At 38.2% G+C, this 22,703-nt stretch overlaps 2 protein-coding genes across 3 annotated transcripts; both read left to right on the plus strand.

The window, feature by feature from the left end:
* The first annotated feature begins 27 nt into the window (after positions 1-27).
* cratb (carnitine O-acetyltransferase b) lies at positions 28-13,134 on the plus strand. Of its 2 annotated transcripts, XM_051391602.1 has the most exons (16): positions 28-229; positions 341-426; positions 811-1,035; positions 1,752-1,870; positions 2,726-2,779; positions 4,022-4,187; positions 5,509-5,683; positions 5,894-5,984; positions 6,838-6,925; positions 7,011-7,111; positions 8,528-8,647; positions 9,951-10,073; positions 10,262-10,397; positions 10,529-10,591; positions 10,683-10,820; positions 12,239-13,134. In XM_051391602.1, the coding sequence occupies exons 2-16, from the start codon at positions 376-378 to the stop codon at positions 12,440-12,442; spliced, it is 1,854 nt and encodes a 617-aa protein (XP_051247562.1). In that variant the 5' UTR covers positions 28-229; positions 341-375; the 3' UTR covers positions 12,443-13,134. The 2 variants fall into 2 exon arrangements, with proteins under 2 accessions (XP_051247562.1, XP_051247561.1); XM_051391601.1 differs by having other exon boundaries at positions 28-426.
* Positions 13,135-14,291: 1,157 nt separating this feature from the next.
* ppt2b (palmitoyl-protein thioesterase 2b) lies at positions 14,292-22,661 on the plus strand. Its single transcript, XM_051391613.1, has 8 exons — positions 14,292-14,768; positions 15,735-15,888; positions 17,328-17,423; positions 18,252-18,359; positions 18,481-18,564; positions 18,934-19,018; positions 19,527-19,581; positions 20,280-22,661. The coding sequence occupies exons 1-8, from the start codon at positions 14,583-14,585 to the stop codon at positions 20,421-20,423; spliced, it is 912 nt and encodes a 303-aa protein (XP_051247573.1). The 5' UTR covers positions 14,292-14,582; the 3' UTR covers positions 20,424-22,661.
* Positions 22,662-22,703: the final 42 nt, after the last annotated feature.

The raw sequence follows: 22,703 nt of genomic DNA on the forward strand, positions 1-22,703 counted from the left end.
TTTTTCCAGTCACGTAGCTGTTTACGGAAACATTTTTACGTCAACACGTGTGCAAGCTTGTAGCGTCAGTCCAGCTCGGTTCAGTACGTGAATGTTTGCATGCTCGCCGTTTGAAGGAGGAAAACACGGAGGGATTTGACTTTTTTTTTTTTTTTACCACATGCACGAGTGTTTTCCAACTAGGGTCTACCGAGCGATGAGGACTCTCCTACGCATCCACCGTGGAGAAGTAGGAGGAGGGCTGGGCTTCATTTTGACCGTCTGACTGTGTGGAGGGGATTGTGCAAAAGTTATCCGATAACAACAATATAAAAACAAAAGCTACTTTTTTGTAACACAGATGCAACACGGGTTGGATTTCTGATTTAAGGAATCATGATTTTGAGGAAAATCCAAGCAGGATCCTGCAGAGCATGGCTGTCTCGGGTGAGTGTTTCTGTTTTTAGAGTTAACTTTAACGCTAAAGAGAGACTAACTGTTGACATATTGGCCTATACCCTTCCACACAGCGCGGTTATTATAGCAACAGAGCTGTTAAACGAATAAGAGACAGCGGATCATAGTTCCCCAACAAATCTTCAAAACTTCCTATTTTGATACGCCCTAGTCGTGCCCTGCTTTTGTTGGCATTTAGTCAAACTCTGATGGAAGTCATTGCACTGTGCTGACATGCAGTTACTGCACCGTCACTATAATTACACTTTAAAAAGTTTTAATTTGATTTCCCCACAAAGGGAGTTTGTAGTGCAGTTCAAACATATTTCACTCAGTTCTCCAAAAGTCCTTAAACGTCTCACTGTTCCTTCCCAGGTGTCATTGAGGCAGGAGCAATGTTTATCCTCCTCTGTGCCCTCCCAGCCGGTGCCCCCTCTGGCCCAGACCCTGCAGGGCTACCTGAGGGCCCTGGAGCCCCTGTTGCCTCCCGAGGAGCTCAGCCACACCCGCAGGATGGTGCAGGAGTTCAGCAGGCCCGGCGGCCTCGGCGCACAGCTGCAGGAGGGCCTGGAGAGGAGAGCCAGAACCACGAAGAACTGGGTCTGTGTCTGCTGTGTCTGTGTGGGAAATGGGACAGGTGTTAGAGATGGATATGAGTGTGTTTGTAAAGCACAGATAGAGCTGCTGTGGTTTGTGTAAAGCACTTATTGGTGGGTATGAGAGCACTGTTATGTATCTATCAGGCCAAAGCAACAACAGAACATCTGCTCTGTAGAAAGATAAAGTCTGACACCAAATGACTGAAAATGATGTATTACTATATCTGTTAAGTTGTTGTGCACTTAAGGTATTGGACAAAGCAAAGAGGAATCAGAAAAAATAAAGTTCTCAACAAAAACTACATGCATAATTCAGAAAGACTGAACATGTCATTTTAATAATGCACACTGCGAGAACTGTGCTCAAAAATCAGAATCTGCCCAATAAATAAATTCACATTTAAATAATAGAAATGTTTTAAAGGTTTCCAAGATATTTTGCTAATTACTAACTAAATACATGGGGCTGAAACATTGAACATATATATAAATAACACATCTTCCTTATTATAGTAAAATAAATGTTTACAATACAAAACATTACATTTTATTCCCTCGTTTTATAAATCTGACATCAGTCCTTCCGTTCTGTGGTTATTACAGTTCACTTAACTAAAAACCAAAACTAGCTGTGGAAAAACAACAAATACAGCAAATGTCTTTAGTTTTTTTGTTTGTGGATTTGATCAAATTTGTCATCACACCTCTCCCCTGTAGATCTCACCCTGGTGGGTGCAGTGGGCGTACCTGGAGAGCAGACAGCCGCTGCCGGTGCACTCGAACCCGGCCATCTCTCTGCCCAGGAGAGATTATAATGGCTGGAGGAGCCAGCTAGTGTGAGTCAGCACACACACACACACACACACACACACACACACACACACACACACACACACACTCACTAACACAGTGTACTAGTGGACACTAGTAGTTTCTTTAATACCGTCCCTTATAACTCAGAAAAGCTATTTTAATACCCCCACTAGGGGTCGCCAGAGCTTCACATGGGGTCGCAAGGCTCTCTTGATTCAAGAAAACCTAAAAAAAATATATAGTACATCTCAACATTTTATTAATTTCTGTAAAGTTTAGATTATTAATTAAGATCTCAACTTACAGCATAAGAGCACATTGAAGATCTGAGCACAACCTGTATTCACAGAGCCTTCACACTCTGATAAACAGCCTCATCCTGCAGTAGAAAAGTTAAAACAATCAAAGAGTTAACAGAACAATGGCCAAACATCAGTGATCAATGTGTTTATTTTGTGTCAGTGATGTTTCCACTGAAGAGACTCTGCCAGGATGTTGACTTTAAACATGATACTGGACACACACGCACACCTGTTTATTTGGTAAATCATTGTTGTCACTAGGACCCTGCTCCTCTGTGAGCTGAGGAAACTCTACAACCTTTAAGTTTAGACAAAATAATTTGCATAAATTCAGAAAATGAATTGTTGTCAAGCTTAAAATGTTTTTCTGAGATTATTTTAAGTTAACTTTGTGATGATGTTTTGTTTTCTGCTCTGTTATCCAGGAGTAATAAAGAGTTAAAGAGTTATGAGACACCTCTGGCAGATGATACTGAATATGAATTGTTTGTGTTGATGAATTTCCACCTGTTCCATGTTTAAAAACAGAGCAAGTAATCAGCTGTGTTATCTAATAAAACCACTCTCTCCTCTCAGGTTTGCATCCAAACTGATTGCAGCAGTTTTGGACTTCAAGGCCAAAATCAACACGTAAGTTGAATGAATGAATGAAATGCACACATTAATAAAGCAGTTGACGCCTTTTGATGTTTTGAAGGTTAAATGTTATAAAAGCAGTGCTGGACGATCCTTTATTTCACTAAAAGAAGGAACAGTTTATAGTTAGTTGAGCTGATATTAACTATTAAAAACTAAATCTTAAAAATACTTTTTACGTCTATAATTGAGTCCTAAAAGCCTTATTTTGCAGCACAGTAAGAATATTTCATAACAATAATAATTCAAATCGGCTTATTTTTTTCTCGACACTAGCATAGACTTTAGTTACTTTCAGACTAAAATCCCTTGGTATGGGGGAGATTTCTTAATATTCAATATTTCACTCTGAAATACTCAACTTAAACATGTAAAGACTGTAGTTAAATACAGTCTTTAAGTAAATATAATTAGTTATCAACGGTTAGGAAGGATTTCGGTTTCATACTTTACTTCACAACTCTTGTTAGTGTTACTACTTTGTGGGGATGAATTCAATCAGTATTAGAAAGCACAAACAGTTCAGGATATAAAATAATATCATTACAAGCTAATTAGACCAGCTGCTAATAATTATCTGCTACAATCATCAGAGCCAGTTATGAACTGTCGTCAACTTTGTCCAGCAGCTGCACTAATCCTCCTTTTTAATCTGCTGTGTTACAGTCACGTTCATTAGTTTCTATTTTAGTTCTGTAACCTTAAACCCGTTGGGCAGCAGTCTGTTTGTCTGCTGTATGAAGTCAATCTGAGTCTAAATCTGTTTGTCTACACTGTCTGTATCAGTATCTGTGCAGAGCCAACAGCAAACTACTCAAACCTCTCTGTCATATATGCTCTTTCCCCCAGAAATACACAACTTTATTTGTATAGCACATTTCATACACCAGGGTACTTCATTGTGCTTTACGGGGTAATAAGAAGTACAGATTTCTTTTATTTAATTTAAAAAGTGTTAAAATACAAGAGATTAAAGAAAATCTAGTGCAGTTTGTTCTTTATTTATAAAAATGATATTCCTCCAGCAGACAATAAAGTTTTATACAGGATGCACCGATCTGATATACTGGATCTGCATCTGCCATGACATGACTGGGCCACATTAAATACAATGTCTTTGTCATTATAAGTTACATTCATTCAGTCACAGCAGGCCACTGACTCAGCAATCTCTCACATAAAAATAACAACATGCAGGTTTATAGATTTCTGTCTGTTTGTCTTCATCCCTGTCAGCGGCCAGCTGCCGGTTGAGTACATGCGAGGGAAGCCTCTGTGCATGGAGCTCTACCCGCTCCTCTTCTCCTCCTGCAGGATCCCGGGTCCCAAACACGACTACATCGCCCACCACGGCCGCTCCCGACGCACGCCAACACACATCACCGTCGTCAGGAACTACCAGGTGGGACGAGTCGACAGATGACGCTGTCTGATTACTTTCACCTACTTTGTTCTCCCTCATTGTTGACTCAGCATCTTTGCGAGTTAAACAACATTGCAATCTTGTTGAGTCTTGTGCAGTCACACCTTTGCTGCCTATTTATTTGGCTTCTTAAGGCCTAAACCAATTGCGTAAACAAGAGTTACATGACCGCACAAGAAGCTATTTTGGCAGCAGATCATCCTGTGAGATCAGAGATTTTGGCAGAGAGAGGTGTCAAAACAAATCTGATGTGCTCTCCACCTTTATTGCCCTTCTCCTGTCTTCATATCAGATAAAACCACTTGAGACAACTGCTTAGTCGTATCAGTTGAGCTCCTGATGTTACATTTGCAGTAAATTTAAAAAGAAAAGAATAGATTGAGGTCTGGATGGATGGATTTATGCGTGATCTCATGATTTTGTGATCTGTCCAGCTGCCTTCCAAGGTGAGTGAAAAATGCCACAAACACAACTTCCCAAGCCCAAATTTATGTCTTAATATTGCTTATAAACATATATTCATTATACTGTTGTTGTTACTGGAATAAGGAAAACCAGTAAATAGTCACATTTGAGAAGTCAGGACCAGTGAATTTGTGGCACTTTTGCTTGAAAACTGACTTAAAAAATTATCAAATCAAAATAGTTGCCAATTGATTGACAAACTGTTTAATAGAATTTCATTGTTAAACACCCAGAGCCATAAACGGTAGCACACACACAGAGAGAAGGAGGAGGCCATCTTTGTCATGTCTGACGTGACATAAATCAGATGCTCTGACGAAGTCCATTTGGCCGAAATGTTAGCATGTTTAGCTGACATCTGTGTGGGTGCTACCTTTTATTCATCCTGGATATTCAACATCGGAACTTAAAAGACTTTGGTTTAGCACCACAAACAAAATACTGTAAAGATTTCTAAGCTCTAACTATTCAATAGAATTAATAATAAACCAAAATGTTTTTTATTTTTTAAAGTGTCACCGGATCAAATCTGTCTAGTATTCAGTTTGTGTTTGCAGCAGCAGCACTGCAGATGTCAGCGTGGGTGGTGATTGTGAAATAGAAAAGCTCCAGAGGTTAAATTAAACACTACAAATACGTTAACTGTAAACACAACACGCCCAAAGACAGTCTGAAGCACAACATTGTATAGAGTGGGGGCTGCTGTGGTCAGGTGACACCCACTGTTGCCCCAAACAACACAGAAAGCTTCACCCCTCTTAACATCTCTCATCAAATCACCTGTAGAGGACAGACGTGACAAATATGGCCTCCTTTTTCTCCGTTTGTCTTCTAGTTCTTCCAGCTGGAGGTTTACAACAGCGACGGCTCTCGGATGACGGAGAGTCAGATCCACAGTCAGCTGCTAAGGATCCGGTCTCAGTCCTGGAAGACGGACAAAGAGCCGATGGGCATCCTGACCAGCGAGCACCGCCACACCTGGGGACAGGCGTACAACCGCCTGCTGAAAGGTACAACACAGCACTGTCAGATGGGTGCATGGGTTATATACTGTTAAAATATAGTAGGAAAATGATGGTGGGTTTATGTTCCACCTTCCAGGGTTCTGTTGGTTTCCTCTTAATTTCAGGGCATCTTTATTGGATACCACAAAGATATGACAGTAAATTTAATCTTTAAATACTCTGTTTCTTTCCATTTTGTCTCTGTGTGTGACTCAGATAAATTAAACAAGGAATCAGTGCGGCTGATAGAGACGGGACTTTTCTCCTTGTGTCTGGATTCTCCAGTCATGAGGATATCAGATGAGAAGTATGCACTCACACACACACACACACACACACACACACACACACACACACACACACACACACACACACACACACACACACACACACACACACCCCTCTGTCTCATTATCCACACTCAGGTATTTCTGTCTTTGCTAAATACATTGTGTAATCCTTTGTGTGTGTTAAGATATCATTGTGCTGTCTGTTGACATTCGCTCTTAAGCAACAGTGTACAATTGTCACTTCCTCCATTTGAAATGTTGTATCTAAGGAATGTTACATAGGTTTAAATGTCTTGAATAATTGACATAATCATTCTTGGAGTCACTGGCAGTAGTGGAGTTAGTTAGTGGAAGAACTACTGTACAGGGAACTTTGATTTTTTGTTGATTCTGGCGTCCCCTGTGGACAGAAGTGGTAGTGTTTCTTTATTTTGTTTTCTTTATTAAACCGTTTCACAACCAGTTAAAAACTCCTTGAAATACCATTGTCTAAATACTATACTACTATATATATACTGCATTATATTGCAATTGCAATTAAAGTAGAGGTGTATATAATATATAATATTCTGTTTTTATCACTAACAAATACATGTAAGAGCATTTTAATGTTGTCAACGTGGGAACCATTTTAATACTTTGTGTACTACTGAGTAGATTATTAGTATAGTGTTGCATCCTATCATTTAAGTATCTTATATGTTACTTTATGTTAAAGTAACTAGTTACTACAAGTGTCAAATGTAGCGAAGTAAAAAGTACAGTGTTTCTCAATGAAATGTAGTGAAGTAGAAGTATAAAGTTGTATAAAATGGAAAAACAATTTTTTCATAGTATGTTGATTTTGTATGTTCCAACTTTGATTGACAGGTATGCCAGCCGTAAGGCCGCACAGGTTCTGCACGGAGGTGGGACGTTCTCCAACAGTGGGAACCGCTGGTTTGATAAAACGTTGCAGGTGAGAAGCAGGAATATACACGTAGGACAAGGAAAGGTTAGTTTAGACCAGCAGCTAACTGCCAACTCTTGTCTGTGTTGGATAGTTTGTGGTGGGTGAGGACGGCTCCTGGGGTCTTCTGTATGAACAAGCCACAGCGGAGGGTCCGCCCATAGCAACACTGCTGCATCATATCCTAGATTACTGGTGAGATAAAGGGTTAATGAGGAGACATGATCATATCCTTGTGTATTGTTGCTTAATGTATTTCTTTTGTATTTAAACAATTTTCTTTATTAACTAGGAATACATGAAATGGAATTCTTTCAGCTGATACAATAGCCGATAATTACCTGCCTCTCATGGCCAATATCGATATGATATGACGACATTTTAGTATCTTAAAAAGAAGTTTATAACCTGTAGTTTATGTACACCTGAGGGTAAAAAAAAAGGCTGAGATGTAGTGAGCAAAGATAGAGGATTCCATAACTAAATCTAACTAACATCACTATTGTTAACAAAAACGAACAACAGTTCTGAGTCTTCAAAAGATTTTTTTTTTCTAGTAAAGTTCCTTTAAAAAATATACTATTTGGCTTTCATAGAACATAAAGCCTATTGAACATTTTGCAAGAATAAAGAATAAAAAATAAATACTATTAATACGTATATTTTGCATAAATGTGTATTTATAATATAAATATTATAAATAAATTATTATTATCAATATCCTGTGCAGTTATTTCCCATCAACCATATCAGTATATAAAACCGTGTATACACTGTACACATAACTCTTATTTTTTTTCTGCATGTTGTATCTTGAGCTGCTGTAACAAGCTAATGTCCCCAATGTGGGATCAATAAAGTTGATATTAATTCTTATCTTAACTGATAATTTATCACTCTAGTTAAAAGTTATAATTTAATTATCTAAATACTAAATAATAATATAAATTTCCCTTTAGCGGCTGATTATTTATTGGCCTCGATAAATATCTTACACCCCTAATATTTTCGTATCACTTTGAAACACACAACTGAATTCAGTGTGTTTATTTGAGTCTCATCCTGTAGCATTTAAATTGAGCAAGGCGAGAATTTATCTCTCACTGGTTAAAAGCAATTCCTGGCATGTAATCCTTTTTTTATCAGCCAGTAGCAAGGGGAAGTTAAATTTAGACACAGCTGACATTAAAGTAGTGTTAACTTGTCTGTTGGCTCTAAACTTATATCAAACTCTTAACCTTGATCCTATCTTGCTTGCCACAGCCTGTTGAGACTGTCACAATCCACCAGAACATGTATTTTTTTTAATTACTGAAGCTCAATGATACTAAAAGTTTTTACTTTGTTAGTTTTTAAGTTTCCACACTCATTTGGAAGACAGATTGACTGACATTTTTCTCATGAATCTCTGTAAAAGGTTGCTGGTCGCTGACAAGTTGCAGCTAAATGTCTCATTACAGAACAGGCAACCAAATGCAGAGTGATTGTAGTGAAGAAGCATAAACAGATTTAGCCAAAATGGATCATTATGATAGAATATAAGCTGGAAATGGCTGGATTTCTGCTTTACATCTGCCTTTCTCTTGAGTAATTCTGTTTTCTTGACTGCAGTGAGAAACCAGACCCGAAGAGAGCCCCGCTGGTCCCTCTGCCGATGCCCAAGAAGCTTTACTTTAACATAGGCCGAGAAATTAAGAGAGACATAGAGCACGCCAAGCAGAACCTCGACATGTAAGCTTCTCACTTCTTCTTGTGACAGGGTGGAGTGTTTGAGTGTGAATGTAGAGTCTGTGCAGAATGATAAGAGAACAATGGCCTCGCTGCACAGTGTAAGCTAGATGTTTGCTTTTGCCTCAAAATCTAACCATGCTGTAACAAACACAGCCCATGGGAAAACCACACGAGTATAAACAAATTTATCCTCTCTCTGTGTGAATGTAACCTTGATGAAAAGAAAGCTGTCATTAGCTCGCCTGACTCTTATGATCACTTAGAAGTTGTTATTGCGATCCGGGCTTGTCACACAAGGCTTTATATCACTACTGTGTAATTTCAGAGTGCTCTTAAATCATCCAGATGCCAACATCTAAAGGAGGAATTAGCTTTTTCTTACATGCACTGTTGAGCTGGACAGATGTTACCTCCGCACAAAATACCTTGAATGAGCATCTGTTTACATTACACATAATATATAACACTTTAGCAGGGCTCCAGAGTGCGACCAACATTTTTAAGAGTGCAACTAATAATTTTTCTAGGTCGCACTGGTGCACCTGACGCTGCCCGGGTGAAAACATACATTTTTGGCTGTGGTCCTGTTCACCGCGCTAAATTGTGTGTGGTTAAAAATTGCCGAGCCCTGGTCCTTCGGCGACAGCATCAGACTCGGAACAAGAGGAGGAGACAACTGAGTCTGGGTTAGAGCCCGGCTCCGAGACCCAAATTAAAACGGCCAAAATATATTCCTTCAGACAGGACTGGCTGAAACAATTTCCCTGGCTGAGGTACAACAAAGGACGTAACGCAATGCACTGCGTGTACTGTCAGCAGTGCGGTCAGAATATGGCCGGAAATGGTGCATTTGTGAGCGGGTCAACAACGTTTCATATCGAACATTTATTTGGAAATGTTTGATTTTGCTTAGTGTTTTAGTTTGAAATTTAGTTTCAATTTCAGTTCAGTGAAGCACTTTAAACACTTTATTTTTCTTTTTATATATAATTGTGCTTCAAATAAAGACAAGCATTTCTCTACACCATATTCTTGTTTAAAAATCATTCACATTATATGAAAGTTATGGAGAGCAATAAAAAGGTGACCTTATGGCATTAAAGGTGATGCAATGAAAAATTTGGGTGCACCTAAATTTTGTGCTGGTGCACCTAAAACAAAAAAAGTTAGGCGCACCAGTGCAACCAATGCAAAAAGTTAGTCTGGAGCCCTGCTTTAGTTACATTAGTTAATTTGCTGTGAAACACCGGAAGTTCTTGAGATTTTATTGTGAACACAGAATTATGTTTTAAATTGCCCGCAGACTGATCAACGACCTCGACGTGAATGTGTTCAACTTCAAGAGGTTTGGCAAGGATCTTCCCAAGCAGCACAAGCTGAGTCCAAACTCCTTCATCCAGGTCGCCCTGCAGCTCGCCTACTACAGGTCAGTGACGTCATCAAATATTCAGGTCACAGGATGTTTTTCAGTTTTTGTCTCTTAACTCAGATCAACATTAATACCACAAATGCCTTATCTTAATCGTTTGTTTCTGTATTGTTTGTGGTTTATACTGGAACGTACATCAGTCATCAACCTACATGATTAAACACTGAAGTTATGTTGTTTTTTAGGGTTCACAATGAGGTCTGTCCTACCTGTGATATCGTCTCTCAGAGGATGTTTCGAGGAGGAAGGACAGAATATATCCGCTCACCCACAAATCAGACACTCAAGTTCATCCTTGCCTTTGATGATCCATCTGTATCGGTGAGAAACGCCTGTGAATTGTTCCACTGTGGATTCATTTGAACTTGTTTGGTGTCAGGTGATGTATCAGAGAGGATAAATGTGGTTTAGCTTGTAATCATAGTGTTTTTTTCTTTTATTTTTTGATGCAGCGGGAAGCAAAGGTACAACTGTTCAGAGAAGCTGTTGATGCTTATGCAGCTCTGACTGATCAGGTAAATAACAAGTAAACTTTCAACAGCTTTTGTCATCTGCTATTGACTGATAAACACTTATCTTATAGTTTTTTTTCCCTGCTCTTTTCAGGCACTGAAGGGACACGGCATTGAACGCCACCTGCTGGGCCTCAAGCTGCAGGCCATCGAGGAAGGACTGAGCATTCCCAAAATCTTCATGGATACAGCCTACGGCCTGGCAACGCACTGGAAACTCAGAACGGGGCAGGTGTGTATTTATAGGGTTTAAGCAACATTATGCAACTTTACTACCTTAAAAGAACAGCTTCAAAATCAATTTGTTGCTGAGTTGTAATAGGGTGAGTGGTGCCTGTTCTTCTCCTGTTCTGTTACTGTTTTGGGTGAAACTGGATCTTATTTTATGGAGAAAATGTTTTCTGGTTTTCCCTCTGATGTCCTCTGGCTGCTCTGCCTCAACCCTCTGTGATTTACAGAGTTTCCTGATGGACAGTAAGGTAAACTGCCGCTAAATGTAGCTGCTGTTAGCAACTCAGCTTAGCCGTACTAGTGTAGTACATTGGTATTTACACCGGTAGAACAGCGTCTTTGGTCCGCCGGGAAGAGGAAGTTTTGGTCAGAAAATTTGTCGACTGGCTGGTTTTTGATCATAAGTAATGTAATCTATAGTGTTTTTGCACTCTGAAACTGGGGGCACCAAATCACACAAATACCAAATCTTTCATGACATTACTTTTAAGTTTATGTCTTTGTTGGTTTGAGATTTAATTTACAGTAGGTGCTGACAGTCCTGTAGCACAACAGGAAGTGGGAATTTTTTTTATTTTTTTTATGATAATGTGAATATGTAAGAGGGAATTTCATCAGCAGGTTTCCAGTTGTTCTGGTGCATGTGATGTTTCTTAATGTGATGCATTTACTGTCGGTGTATTTTGGGAGTTTCCAGCAGTCAAACTGCTTATCTTCAGTTTTTTTAATGATGACCTTCAGACTTATTTGCTCCGCCACATCCTACAGTAAACGGCTGATTTTGCTCTTGACATCAGAAGCTCATGTGGTTTTTATGGCCGGTTGTAATTTCCCACTTTTACAAGTTACATTTTGTGTTTTTACCCCTTTTACAATGTAACTAGCTGCTGTGTATAGTAGTTGTTCTTAATCTGGTGATTCACTCTGGATTCATCCTGCTTGATCAAAGTCAACACTTTCCACACTGTATTCTGTAATTTATCGTATAATTTAAATACAGTGCATTGAATAAAGGACAGGAGTTGTCACAAGTTTTTATGTCAAGGATAACCAAATAGGTCTGCTTTAATAGGATTTAATTTTAAAGGATTTTGGTTCACAATTTGAGAAGGTTTTTGTCCTTACAGATTTGAATGGTTAAAATGTTGGGGTTTTTTTTACATTTATTCCCAAGTGACTTAAAACGCTTGTTTTGTCTCTAATATTCTCTGGTATTTTGAAGTCTTTGTTCTAAATTTGTTGCCTGTCTTATCAAATAATTGACTAATTGTTTCAGCTGTATAAATATCGGTGTCCAAATTAATGATTTGAAGTAAAAACAAAAAATATTCAAGATTTGTTTTCAGTCACCCAGTCTTAACATTTACATTATATCTATAATGGTGCATTATATCATGTTATCCTCTCTCGTTCTTTCAGGTGCCTGCGAACACAGACAGCGTGATGTGTTTCGGGCCGCTCGTTCCTGACGGTTACGCCATTTGCTACAACCCGCAGGCAGACCACGTCCACTTCTCCATCACGGCCTTCAACTGCTGCGAGGAGACACACGCAGAGACATTATCTCTCACCCTGAAGGACACCTTGTGTCAGCTACAGGAGCTACTGCAGCCTACTGTGTAGAGCTGCTCTGATCCAACGGGATGAACCCACTCTTCTATACCTGGGGGGGAAAAAAACACTTTATTTTCTTAAAACAACATTTTGTAGAAGTCTTGATAAGGCTTGTTTATGACGTGGATGTTTTCTTGTGCATGCCATGCAATGCTTCAGTAGAGCGGTTAAATCTGAGACCATATTGAAGACACAGTCTCTGATGTGCTTTTGATGCTTTTTTAAAGCTTTTGATGAAGCCATAAATCGCTTTCCTTTTCTAGCAAGAGCTGAGCAAGCACACTGCATTATAGTCTCTACAATGGGTACACTTGGAGGCATCTAATGCTGCAATATCTCTGGGTGAAAGCAAAACAAAGTTAAAGCCAGCCTGACACTAAGTCATTAATCAAAACAAGAACGTGTTTAAACTGACTGCACTCCTTTCAGAAGCCACAGGACGAGCAGCAGCCTTTATTGAGAATGAATATGTTTCATGTGTTGCTCTGCCATCAGAGTTTAAATGTTTATGGAAACCATTGATTTTGTAGGTCAACACGTCTGTTTGAAATGGACCAAAAGCTAGAAAGCTGGTTTATTAATGGTGCATGTATGTATTTACTGTGTTTTGAGATGAGTGTGAAGAGGCTTTGGCCTTGAGGGGGTTGTGTTGTTCTGTTCTCAACCTGCAGGACTGGGTAATAAAGCCGGCTGTCACATGGTTTCTTGTTTAAATGAATGTGTTTATATGTGTGTGTTTGTGTGAGAATATGACCGTTATTAAGAAACGTGGAGTACAAACACCTCAACTGTTTGCCAAGCTTTTACTGCACTGCCTGTGTAATAGCATCCTGGAAGAGATCAGATAGCTATTTCGGTTATGCAGTAAACCTCATGAAGCCGTGCTGACAGTGAACAGCTATAAGACCCAGGGCAGGACTACCAACCAGAACCCCAGACCCTCTGTCATTTTATGGATTTGGAGGAATATGCACCACATAAACAATAATCTGCTGTACTGTAAAGGAGTGCTGTGTCAGTATGACAAGATTCATATTCCTAAATCTAATTGTGTTATTACCACAAACAGGCATGATGAGACCGAGGTATTTAAATACAGCAAAATTTCCTCTTTCTGTTCCTGTACATCCACTGCAGCTCATCTGGGAAATACAAAGATATCCACTTCATTTGAGTAATTTGGACAGCTGAAACCGCAAATGAGCTTCAGATTAACTGTATTTTTACAGGGAATGAGCTCATTAGGAGGGGATCTTTATTTGCCTGTACAGCAGGAATGATTAGAGCAAGCAAACCCTGTTTCAGTGTTTCATTCCTGCATTGTTAATCATTGATTCTTACTATAAGTCTGTGTCAGAGGTTTTGTAACTAAAAACTAAAACTAGGTTTGTAAAACATTTTAGTTAACTGAAAAAAAAACAGATAATAAAACTAACTGCAAAAATATCGTGTGCTTACAAAACTAACTAAAAACACAAGCAAGAGGTTTATATGTTTATTGAGACTCGGGCGTCTACATTACACAAGGTTTGTATTGTAAGACCTATTGAACTTCTTGACCCTAACAAATAACTTCCATATTATAATAATGAAAATCCGAAACTTATCAAAACTAAACTAAAACTAAAGATTTTATATAATAAAAATAAAAAAAATAAAAACTTGATTGAAAATACAGGAATAATAAGTCACTGGATAACAAGAGAAAACATTTAAAAAATAGGACTAATTTAACGTTATTATGGTATTATTACACAATATATATAACATATATAATCAGGGGGGGGGCGTTATATGTCCCTGCTACTGATTGGTCGAGCTGTGACCGGAAATGACGCCAGCAACGTCCGTATCACTTAATTTAAAACCGGAACAAACAAAAGAAACCAAAGCAAAGCCCAGCAGCTGCTCAGAGTTTACGTTGAAGTGTTAATAAACAATAAACACACAGTGTGTGAGAAAACAGGATTATTTAAGGGACACTGACGAGCGGACTTCGGCTCTTCTTCACCTCCGCTTGGGGAAAAAAAAGAGAAAGAAATGGAGATGATAGCACAACGTTAGACAAACATCAGGATTTTATGTTTTTATTTTATTTTGCAGGCTTTTATTTAGTGTTTTTTTAATTTAAATTTTTTTTTTAGTTATAATGAAGGGCTCCAATTTTCCTGTGTCGAGGAGGAGGAGGAGGAGCAGCGGGGCGGCCGGGCTGCTGTACCCGCTGCTCGGTGCGTGTCTCTGGGCTGCGGTGGTCGGGTACAAGCCGGTGATCATAGTGCACGGTTTGTTCGACAGCTCAGGGGATTTTAAAAACTTACAGCGGTTCATTAACGAGGTGAGTGGTCGGAACAAACAGGGGCTGGCTCATAGTGATGGTAGATATTTCATGGAGAGCAAAATAAATCTATTTGATGTTACAGAGGTTGACCCTATACATTATGTACTGCAGGCCTTACAGCTTGTATAACCAGATGTTATCAGCTAAACGTGGAGCCACATCATGCAATATGTACTGTGTCACATCATTCAGCTTTTATCATGATGATAGTGGAGTAATGGAGTCTTGTAATGTACATTGAATTAGTTTTCTGCATTATTCCTGCAGCAGTACCACAGGAAAGTGAGTGGTTAGAGCTGTAATGTAAAGTTTGTTCTTAAATAAAATATAGGTCAAACTATAATGAGCCAGTCTGTTGGTACAGTACATCTGTGAGAGGTTGGTTGTGTGCAAGAGGTTTTATTCTGTAAAGTTGTCAGCACAAGAGTTCAAACTGTACAGTGAAATGTGCCCTTACCTGCTTTTCTTCTTGCATCCACACACTCTTTGAAACCTACACACACTTTGAGTGACCTGGTGGGGTTGAAGTGGATGTACTGCACAAAGGAAGTTTTTTGTGGTGACTGGCAGGATTGATGAGGTTAAACCAAAGTTCCTCTTTTTTTTCACATCTGCTGTATTAGAAAGCCTAAAACCATATTTCTGGAGGAAAAAGAAAATCGAAAGCGGAAATTCTGACCGCGCTCTCTCTGCTTCAGTTAGTCTGTACTCCTGCCTTCTTACCAAACAACCTAATGAATCATCAATATTTGAATATAGTAGCTAAACATCCCCATGGACCTTTGATATCAGAGGAGCTTTGCTGTCCAGCATTGCTTTTAATGCTGAGGCGAGCATGTTATTTCCTGTAGCTGTTTCATGCTTCATGCAACAATATGAGGAATTAATTGCACTCAGGACCAGCACAACCTGTTCATGATGTAAAATCATCATCATAAAACCATCTTCTTCTGTCTCCCGCAGTCTCATCCTGGAACAAATGTGACGGTCATCGACTTGTTCGACAGGAGTGCCAGCCTGCAGCCCTTGTGGAAGCAGGTGGAGGGATTCAAGGCAGCTATTTACCCAATAATGCAAAACGCCGCAGACGGGGTCCACTTTATCTGCTACTCACAAGGTCTGTGAGTGCATTTGTGCAAGTAAAATAGAGACATAAATGTGGTATTTGCTCAAGATTATGAAGCAGTCTCGGTATGTGTCTTTAGTTACAATGTCATTCTTGCAAACACTGACCTCAAAGTGACACTTTATTCTGTAAATTGTAAATATTGCACACATATATTTAAAAGATGGGGCTTTACAAGACTCATTGTTTGTTGTTTTGTTCTCTGGATTAATTTTTGTGGGGATTTTTTCTTGGGATTTCTGTTTCAGTCAGGAGTTGGAAATTCCCAGCCAGCAGCTTGTAATTCATAGAAGAAGATACATACTTTGTTGATCCCCTAGGGGAAATTCTTCTTTTCACTCTTTTTTTTTTCATACTGTTAAATGTTCCAGTTAGTAAAAACCAGGGGAAGAAATATATATGCAGATGGCAGTTTTTGTTTCCCAACATACATGTAAATTACCCATCTATTGCCACAGAACATTAGTATATGTGTGAGGAACTCTCAGATTATATTCAGATAATTTCCACATTAAAAAAAAAAAGTTAATGCTACACTGAAAATTAAACTGAAATGTATGAACATGAATGTAAAAAAAAAAAACTTCTTTAATTGGAAGTTCTTTTTTAGGAATAACTCATTGAGATGTGAAATCTTGTTTTCAGGAGGGTCCTCAATGACAAAAAAGTACTATATTCACAATTACACAAAATATTTAACCAAGATAACAACAGTATAATTAAACTAAATGAGATAAAAACTTACAGAACCATAGAGATAAAAAAAACGCACAAAAAAACAGTAAATATCAGGATAAAACCAGAGGAAAATACACCAGAGTGTGAAAATAGATAATTAATTAATTGTTTAGAGTGGTGATATTAATGTTAGTAAAAGCATTATGTAATTGAGTTTTACAGTGCATGCAATGCTAATTAGAGCTGAAACAAATAGTCCTTTTAATCAATTAGTTGAATGAAGGAAAATGTATTGCCAACTATTTTTATTAATCATTTAGGCAATTTTTCTTGAATTTTTTTTCAAGCCAAGACGCCAGAAATATCAGTTAATTAAATATCTGTAGGTTTTTGACTAACAAAGACCTTTGAAGATGTCACCTTTTGACTTACAGAGATTTTAATGTGCCCTATCACCTTTTCTTGATGTTTTATTGTCAAAAACAATTTAGTGTGATCCAGAAAATAAGCAGTTTATTTTGAAACGATTGTTAGTTGCAGCCCTGAATATAACAATTGCATACATTTTTGGGGGTTAGAAAATGAGTTCTTCTCAAATTTTCTACGTTAAGCATCATGAAGTTGTACTTTCCTCATAAAAAGCCAAGATTTTCCAACTTCCAGCAGCACCACATACACAGCAAGTGATAACCAAAGCTCCAAAGCAGGTAAAAAGACTGATGAAAAATCTTTTTTTTTTTACATTATCACAGGTGGGCTGGTTTGCAGAGGAATCCTCTCCACTCTGTCTGACCACAATGTTCAATCTTTTATCTCTCTGTCTTCACCTCAGGCCGGGCAATATGGAGGTGGGTTAACCTTTTTAAAGCTTTTTAAATATTTTATGGAGGATGGATAGAATGAATAACAAAACAACCACGACAGCAAGGGTATAAATGAGCAAATCACAGACCCTAAGGGATGGATAGGAAAAAAAATATTAGAAAAAGAGAGAAAAACTAGATTACACAGAAAGACATTATACAAAAATCTCAGATCTTGAATACATTACACAGATTAGGGTAGTAGTATAGTATGACTTAGTATACGACGATTCAAAGCAGTGAGACACCACGTGGAGATGATTATAGAGTTATGTTCCTGTGAAACCCCAGAAATTCAATATCAGAGGGCCAGTGCCAAAAGGAGTATATGTAAGACAAGTACCTGAAATCGATGTTTTTAGAATAACAGTGTGTCAAATGACAACATAAAATGGATCGCTTGTGGAGATGAAGCTACAGAGAATTATCACCTGACTTTGTGGTGCTTTATAGTGCTCATTGTTCGGCTGTCTGCCTGCAAGCTTCCTGTTTTGATTCATTGCTCTCAAAGGATCATCTAAAAAAAACTAGCAAAGCTTTGAGACTTTATTTCTATTTGTGCCGGGGGAAAAAAATTAAGCAACATAAATGATAATGTTTCTCTGTAACTGCTGGATGTTTAATGTTTGCTAACACCATATCAACTTTTAAAAGGTGTTTATATGTAATTGTTGTGTTAATAACTTGTTTCTGCTGCCCCCAAGTGGCCAAAAAGATCAGTTATTACAGCTTTAACATGTTAAAAACTATTTTCTTCTCTCCAGCTCTCAGGCTTTCTCTTCATCCTGCTCTTTGTCCCTTGTTTTCCCTCAGACACAGACTACCTGAGGTACCTCTTCCCACAGTTTGTGAAGTCCAACCTCTACCACCTCTGCTACACTGCAATTGGTCAGAGGATATCCATCTGCAACTACTGGAATGGTGAGAGTCTGAAAATAACTTTCTCATGCAGTTGACACACAAACGGTGTGAGTTTGTGAAGCAAGAAGTTTGACATACCGTGTTGTTGTCCTCTCTCCTCCTCCTCCTTCTCCGTCTCCAGACCCTCACCACAGAGACTTATACGTGAACAGCAGTGATTATTTGGCTCTGCTCAACAGCGAGAGAGCCAATCCTAATTCAACAGGTCAGCACATTCCTTGTGGGTAAAACTCATCCATATTTAATGTATGTAACTATCAAAGGCTGTATCTCTTGCTTTATGATGCAACAGTGACCAGTTTTGACCTCTTTAGCTTGTCAGCATAACAATGTTCTGCAGCTGCTTCAGCTCCAAATATTTTGTGTATACAGCTGGTCCCAAGGACATCAGAGTGCTGAATAATAGGAAAAGAACAAAAAACAAAACAAAATAGCCGGGGGGGTTCCACATTTCCTTTCTTCCATGAAATATCTTTATTAATGTGTATACCTAAGCAAATAAAAATAATATTTGAAATTAAATGTTCCTTAACATATATATATATATTTACTGTGTTTTATGTCTCAATCTCAGAGTGGAAGAAGAACTTCCTGAAAATCAAAAAGCTGGTGTTGATCGGAGGTCCAGACGATGGAGTCATCACTCCCTGGCAGTCGAGGTGAATTCATCTTCTGTCTTCTGATCTGACATATGATTTCATTTAATGATCTTACAGACAAAATGTTTTTACGGTAATTAGTAGCATATTTGTAATGTTTTCTACCATATATACACTTGAGGCACACAGTTGCACAAATCTGAGTGGTGCTAAAATGCCTCTGAAGGACCAAAGTTAATTACTTAATTGAATATTGTTCATACACCTCTGTATCCCTGATGAAGTCTTTTCTCTGCTACAGCTGAGGTATTATTATTTGCAGTTTACTTTGATTCAAATACACTGATTGAACTACAGGTTTGCAACAGTTTTCTCCTTTTCTGTTTATTTGTACAGCTTGAATGCAGCTTTTTCTTTACCAGGGTCACACAGTGGAACATTTTCTATGCTGATTTCAAGCATTACTCGGCTATGCATGATGTGACTTTGAATTTTTTTAGGGTGGATTATCAGATGACTCACGTGACACTCACACTGTATAACCTTCTGTCTCTCTCATGATTTTTAGTCAGTTCGGATTTTATGACGACAATGAGACCGTTGTTGAGATGCAGCACCAAGATGTGAGTAAAATCACACAACAGACACACATATACAACACTTTTTTAAATTTATTGTAATGATAATTAGAAATACTTTATTATTTATTTATTTATTGTGTCATATACAAACCCATTTGGACCTTTTTTAAGTAGAAAAGCAAAATCTCCCCTGACAAACACAGAACTTCTTACATATAACGTTTACATTGCACACAAAGATCTGCTGTCCCACTTTCACAAATAAAATCTGCCACAAAAAAGGTTAACTTCCTCAATCATGACTCAAGTGTCAAATAAATATAAGTCTTTGGAAATGAGGGACATTTTATTGTAGCCCTTAAATCATCATATAAAAAGCAATAAAAATATGAATGGACTCGTTCTTCATCCTCATCTAGATCACATAACGATCTAAGCCTTTGCTCTTCAGTAAGAAAATCAAACCTGCATCTTTATTTAGATTAACACAGAATGTGCTCACAGAAATATTAGAGTTTCTGCTTGACATGAGGATCTACAATACAATATGTTTATTATTTAGGTTTTTACCAAACATCAACAGACCATCTTTTCCTTATACACTGAGAATCATTGTAGCCTGTTTGAAAACTAAAAATTAAGCTTCAGAATAAATAGGTATTGCTTTGGGATAATGTACCCAGTTTGAAGAATTAAAAAAATGAACATGAACTTAGAGAATCTTTCTTTCCCTGTTTCAGTTGTATTTAAGAGATGTTTTCGGTCTGAAGACGCTGGCGGCTCGTGGAGATCTGATCATCTGTTCTGTTCCCGGCGTCGAACACGTGTTTTGGCACTCGAATGAGACGGTGTTCCACATGTGCATGGAGAAGTGGCTGGTGTAAAACAAAACTCTTTTACAGCACACACACACACACACACACACACGTGTTAAACTCTGCCTCTACAACCACTGTAAAGTATCCTCGCAAACATTTGTGAGTGTACTCTTAAGGATGTAATCTCATTTTTTTGGATTACAGTTAGAAATTACTTTGACATCAGTGTTGCCAGCGTTTGTTCTTCCTTGTACTTCCTGTACGTGGTCTTTTATGCTTATCTTTGTAACTATTAGGTTAATTTAAAATGAATAGTTTGACATTTTAAGGCTTATTTGTTTTCTTTTAAGGGAGTTAGATAACATGATTCATACCACTCTCATGTATGTGCAGTGCATGTCAAGCTACAGCCAGTAGCTGGTTAGCTTAGCTTAGCATAAAGACTGAGGGTAACAGCTAGCCTGGCTCTGTCCAAGATAACCAAATCTGCCTAACAGCTGTACAGCTCACTAATTATACAAGCTTTGTGTTGTTTGTTTAAATTGCACAAAATATGAAGTGTAAAAAGGTTATGGGGGGTTATGTGCTGGACTATTTCTTAGCCGGACACAGTTACTTTCTGGAGTCTTGTCATCACTGTGAGGTTGCCAGGCAACCAGAGGAGACTCCAGGAAGCTAGCATGGCCAAGAAATAACCCTAATAAGGATAGCTGTTTCCCCTTTTTCCAATCTTTAGACTACGCTAAGCTAACAGCTCATGTTTATCGTTCAGATGTGAGAGTGTTATCAATCTGTCTTCTCTAATTCTACGCAATTAAACTTTACTTAAATTATTCATTTTTTAACCGCGCTGATGTCGGACAAATCAGGCACATCGCTGTGTGTGTTTGCTGATAGGATTTTCTCAGAAAATAAGTACAAGGCACAAACTGTCAGAAGCAACAAATATAAAAGCATTCTATAGGCTTGTTAAGTTTAACATTGAAGGAGCACTTCAGCAATTTAGTATTGTTTTTCTATAAATTAAAGGGACTTGTAAGAGACAGATTTATGAAAAAAGGGTCAAAAATCAAATGTAGCAAAAGCAGATAGGCTGAAATATCCTGGCTTTTATTCCCAAATTAATGCAACTCAGTTGTACCTTTTTATTTGACCTTTCCTGTCTGACGTTGGCTTTTTTGTTGTTTTTTTGTCTCAAGCTGACTAAAAATTGGTGAAGTGCCCTTTTAATATGAAAATGCAAGTTTATTACTTTAAAATACTGAGCCCACATACATACAATATCCATCCATGTGTGTGTGTCTGTGTGTGTTTGGTCACACATACCTCAAAACACCACACAACACAAGAGTGCCTGAGCGACGTTCTGTCATCTTGTCTACATGTACAGAATCACTGCCCTGCTCATCTTACTGTATGATGCAGTCATTTATATCTATCTTTCTACCCTTGCATTTTTAACCCTGGGGTAGGGGGTTGGGGGGTGGTCATGTTTTTAGAGTGAATATCATGTTTATTCTCATTATCATGCAGTGCTTTGCAGCTTTAGTAGATTAAGCCTTAACTCTTCCCCACATGCCTCAGTGTTTCATGTCCCATACCGAAGTGCTATGATACACTGCCTTTAGTGAAGGTGCTAAAATGGATGGAGAGGGGTGGAGAGAGAGAGACAGTGGCCAGAGAGTGGCAGTGCTATATTAGTGTTTACTTGTCTACCAGACTTTTGTACATGGCCGTTTGTACCTCCCATCTCATTTAGATATCTCAGGCGTTTTAGCAACCTTCATGTTTGTCTGTTTTCTGTCAGAAAAAGGGATCGGTTTCTCTTAAATGTTTGTATTCTATTGGATGTTTATGGTTGCCTGTTGTGCTTATATATGTTTCCCAAAAGAAGAATGGAAATATCTTTTGTGTGATAAAACAAGACGTGAATTAAAATTTTTATGAGCATAGCAGCATTGCACAATATTTAACCAGATAAAAAGAAGGGAAATGATGAGGATGGGATGATTTTAACTGTTTTAAAGTTGTTAGATTTGCAGTATTACTTTTAATATTGTTGCATCCTTTGTTTCATGTTTACTTGTACAAATTAGTTGACCTAACTGCATATGGTAGGTATTTAAGGGATGTCCTCTGTGTTTTCTTGCTTTACAAACAGTAATTGTGGATATGGACAATTTTTTAAAACCCAAACAGAACATAGTATTTTGACACTGTCCTACAATTTCTACAGTACTTGGTCTGCCAATGAAACTGTGTCAGATGTTGTCAATTCCTCAATAAAAGACAGTTTTGAACGTCTCATATTGTCTTAATTCATCTCTTTTCATTTGTTTCAGAAAA

This window comes from Dicentrarchus labrax, unplaced genomic scaffold, assembly GCF_905237075.1.
Source record: "Dicentrarchus labrax unplaced genomic scaffold, dlabrax2021, whole genome shotgun sequence".
Classification (NCBI taxonomy): Eukaryota; Metazoa; Chordata; class Actinopteri; family Moronidae; genus Dicentrarchus; species Dicentrarchus labrax.

Coding starts and splice junctions, on each gene's coding strand:
- ppt2b (XM_051391613.1), top strand. CDS start 14,583: ATGAAGGGCTCCAATTTTCCTGTGTCGAGGAGGAGGAGGAGGAGCAGC. Junction 17,424..18,251: donor TCAGGCCGGGCAATATGGAG/GTGGGTTAACCT, acceptor GTTTTCCCTCAG/ACACAGACTACCTGAGGTAC. Junction 18,360..18,480: donor CATCTGCAACTACTGGAATG/GTGAGAGTCTGA, acceptor CTCCGTCTCCAG/ACCCTCACCACAGAGACTTA.
- cratb (XM_051391601.1), top strand. CDS start 376: ATGATTTTGAGGAAAATCCAAGCAGGATCCTGCAGAGCATGGCTGTCT. Junction 1,871..2,725: donor GGCTGGAGGAGCCAGCTAGT/GTGAGTCAGCAC, acceptor CTCTCCTCTCAG/GTTTGCATCCAAACTGATTG. Junction 8,648..9,950: donor GCCAAGCAGAACCTCGACAT/GTAAGCTTCTCA, acceptor AATTGCCCGCAG/ACTGATCAACGACCTCGACG.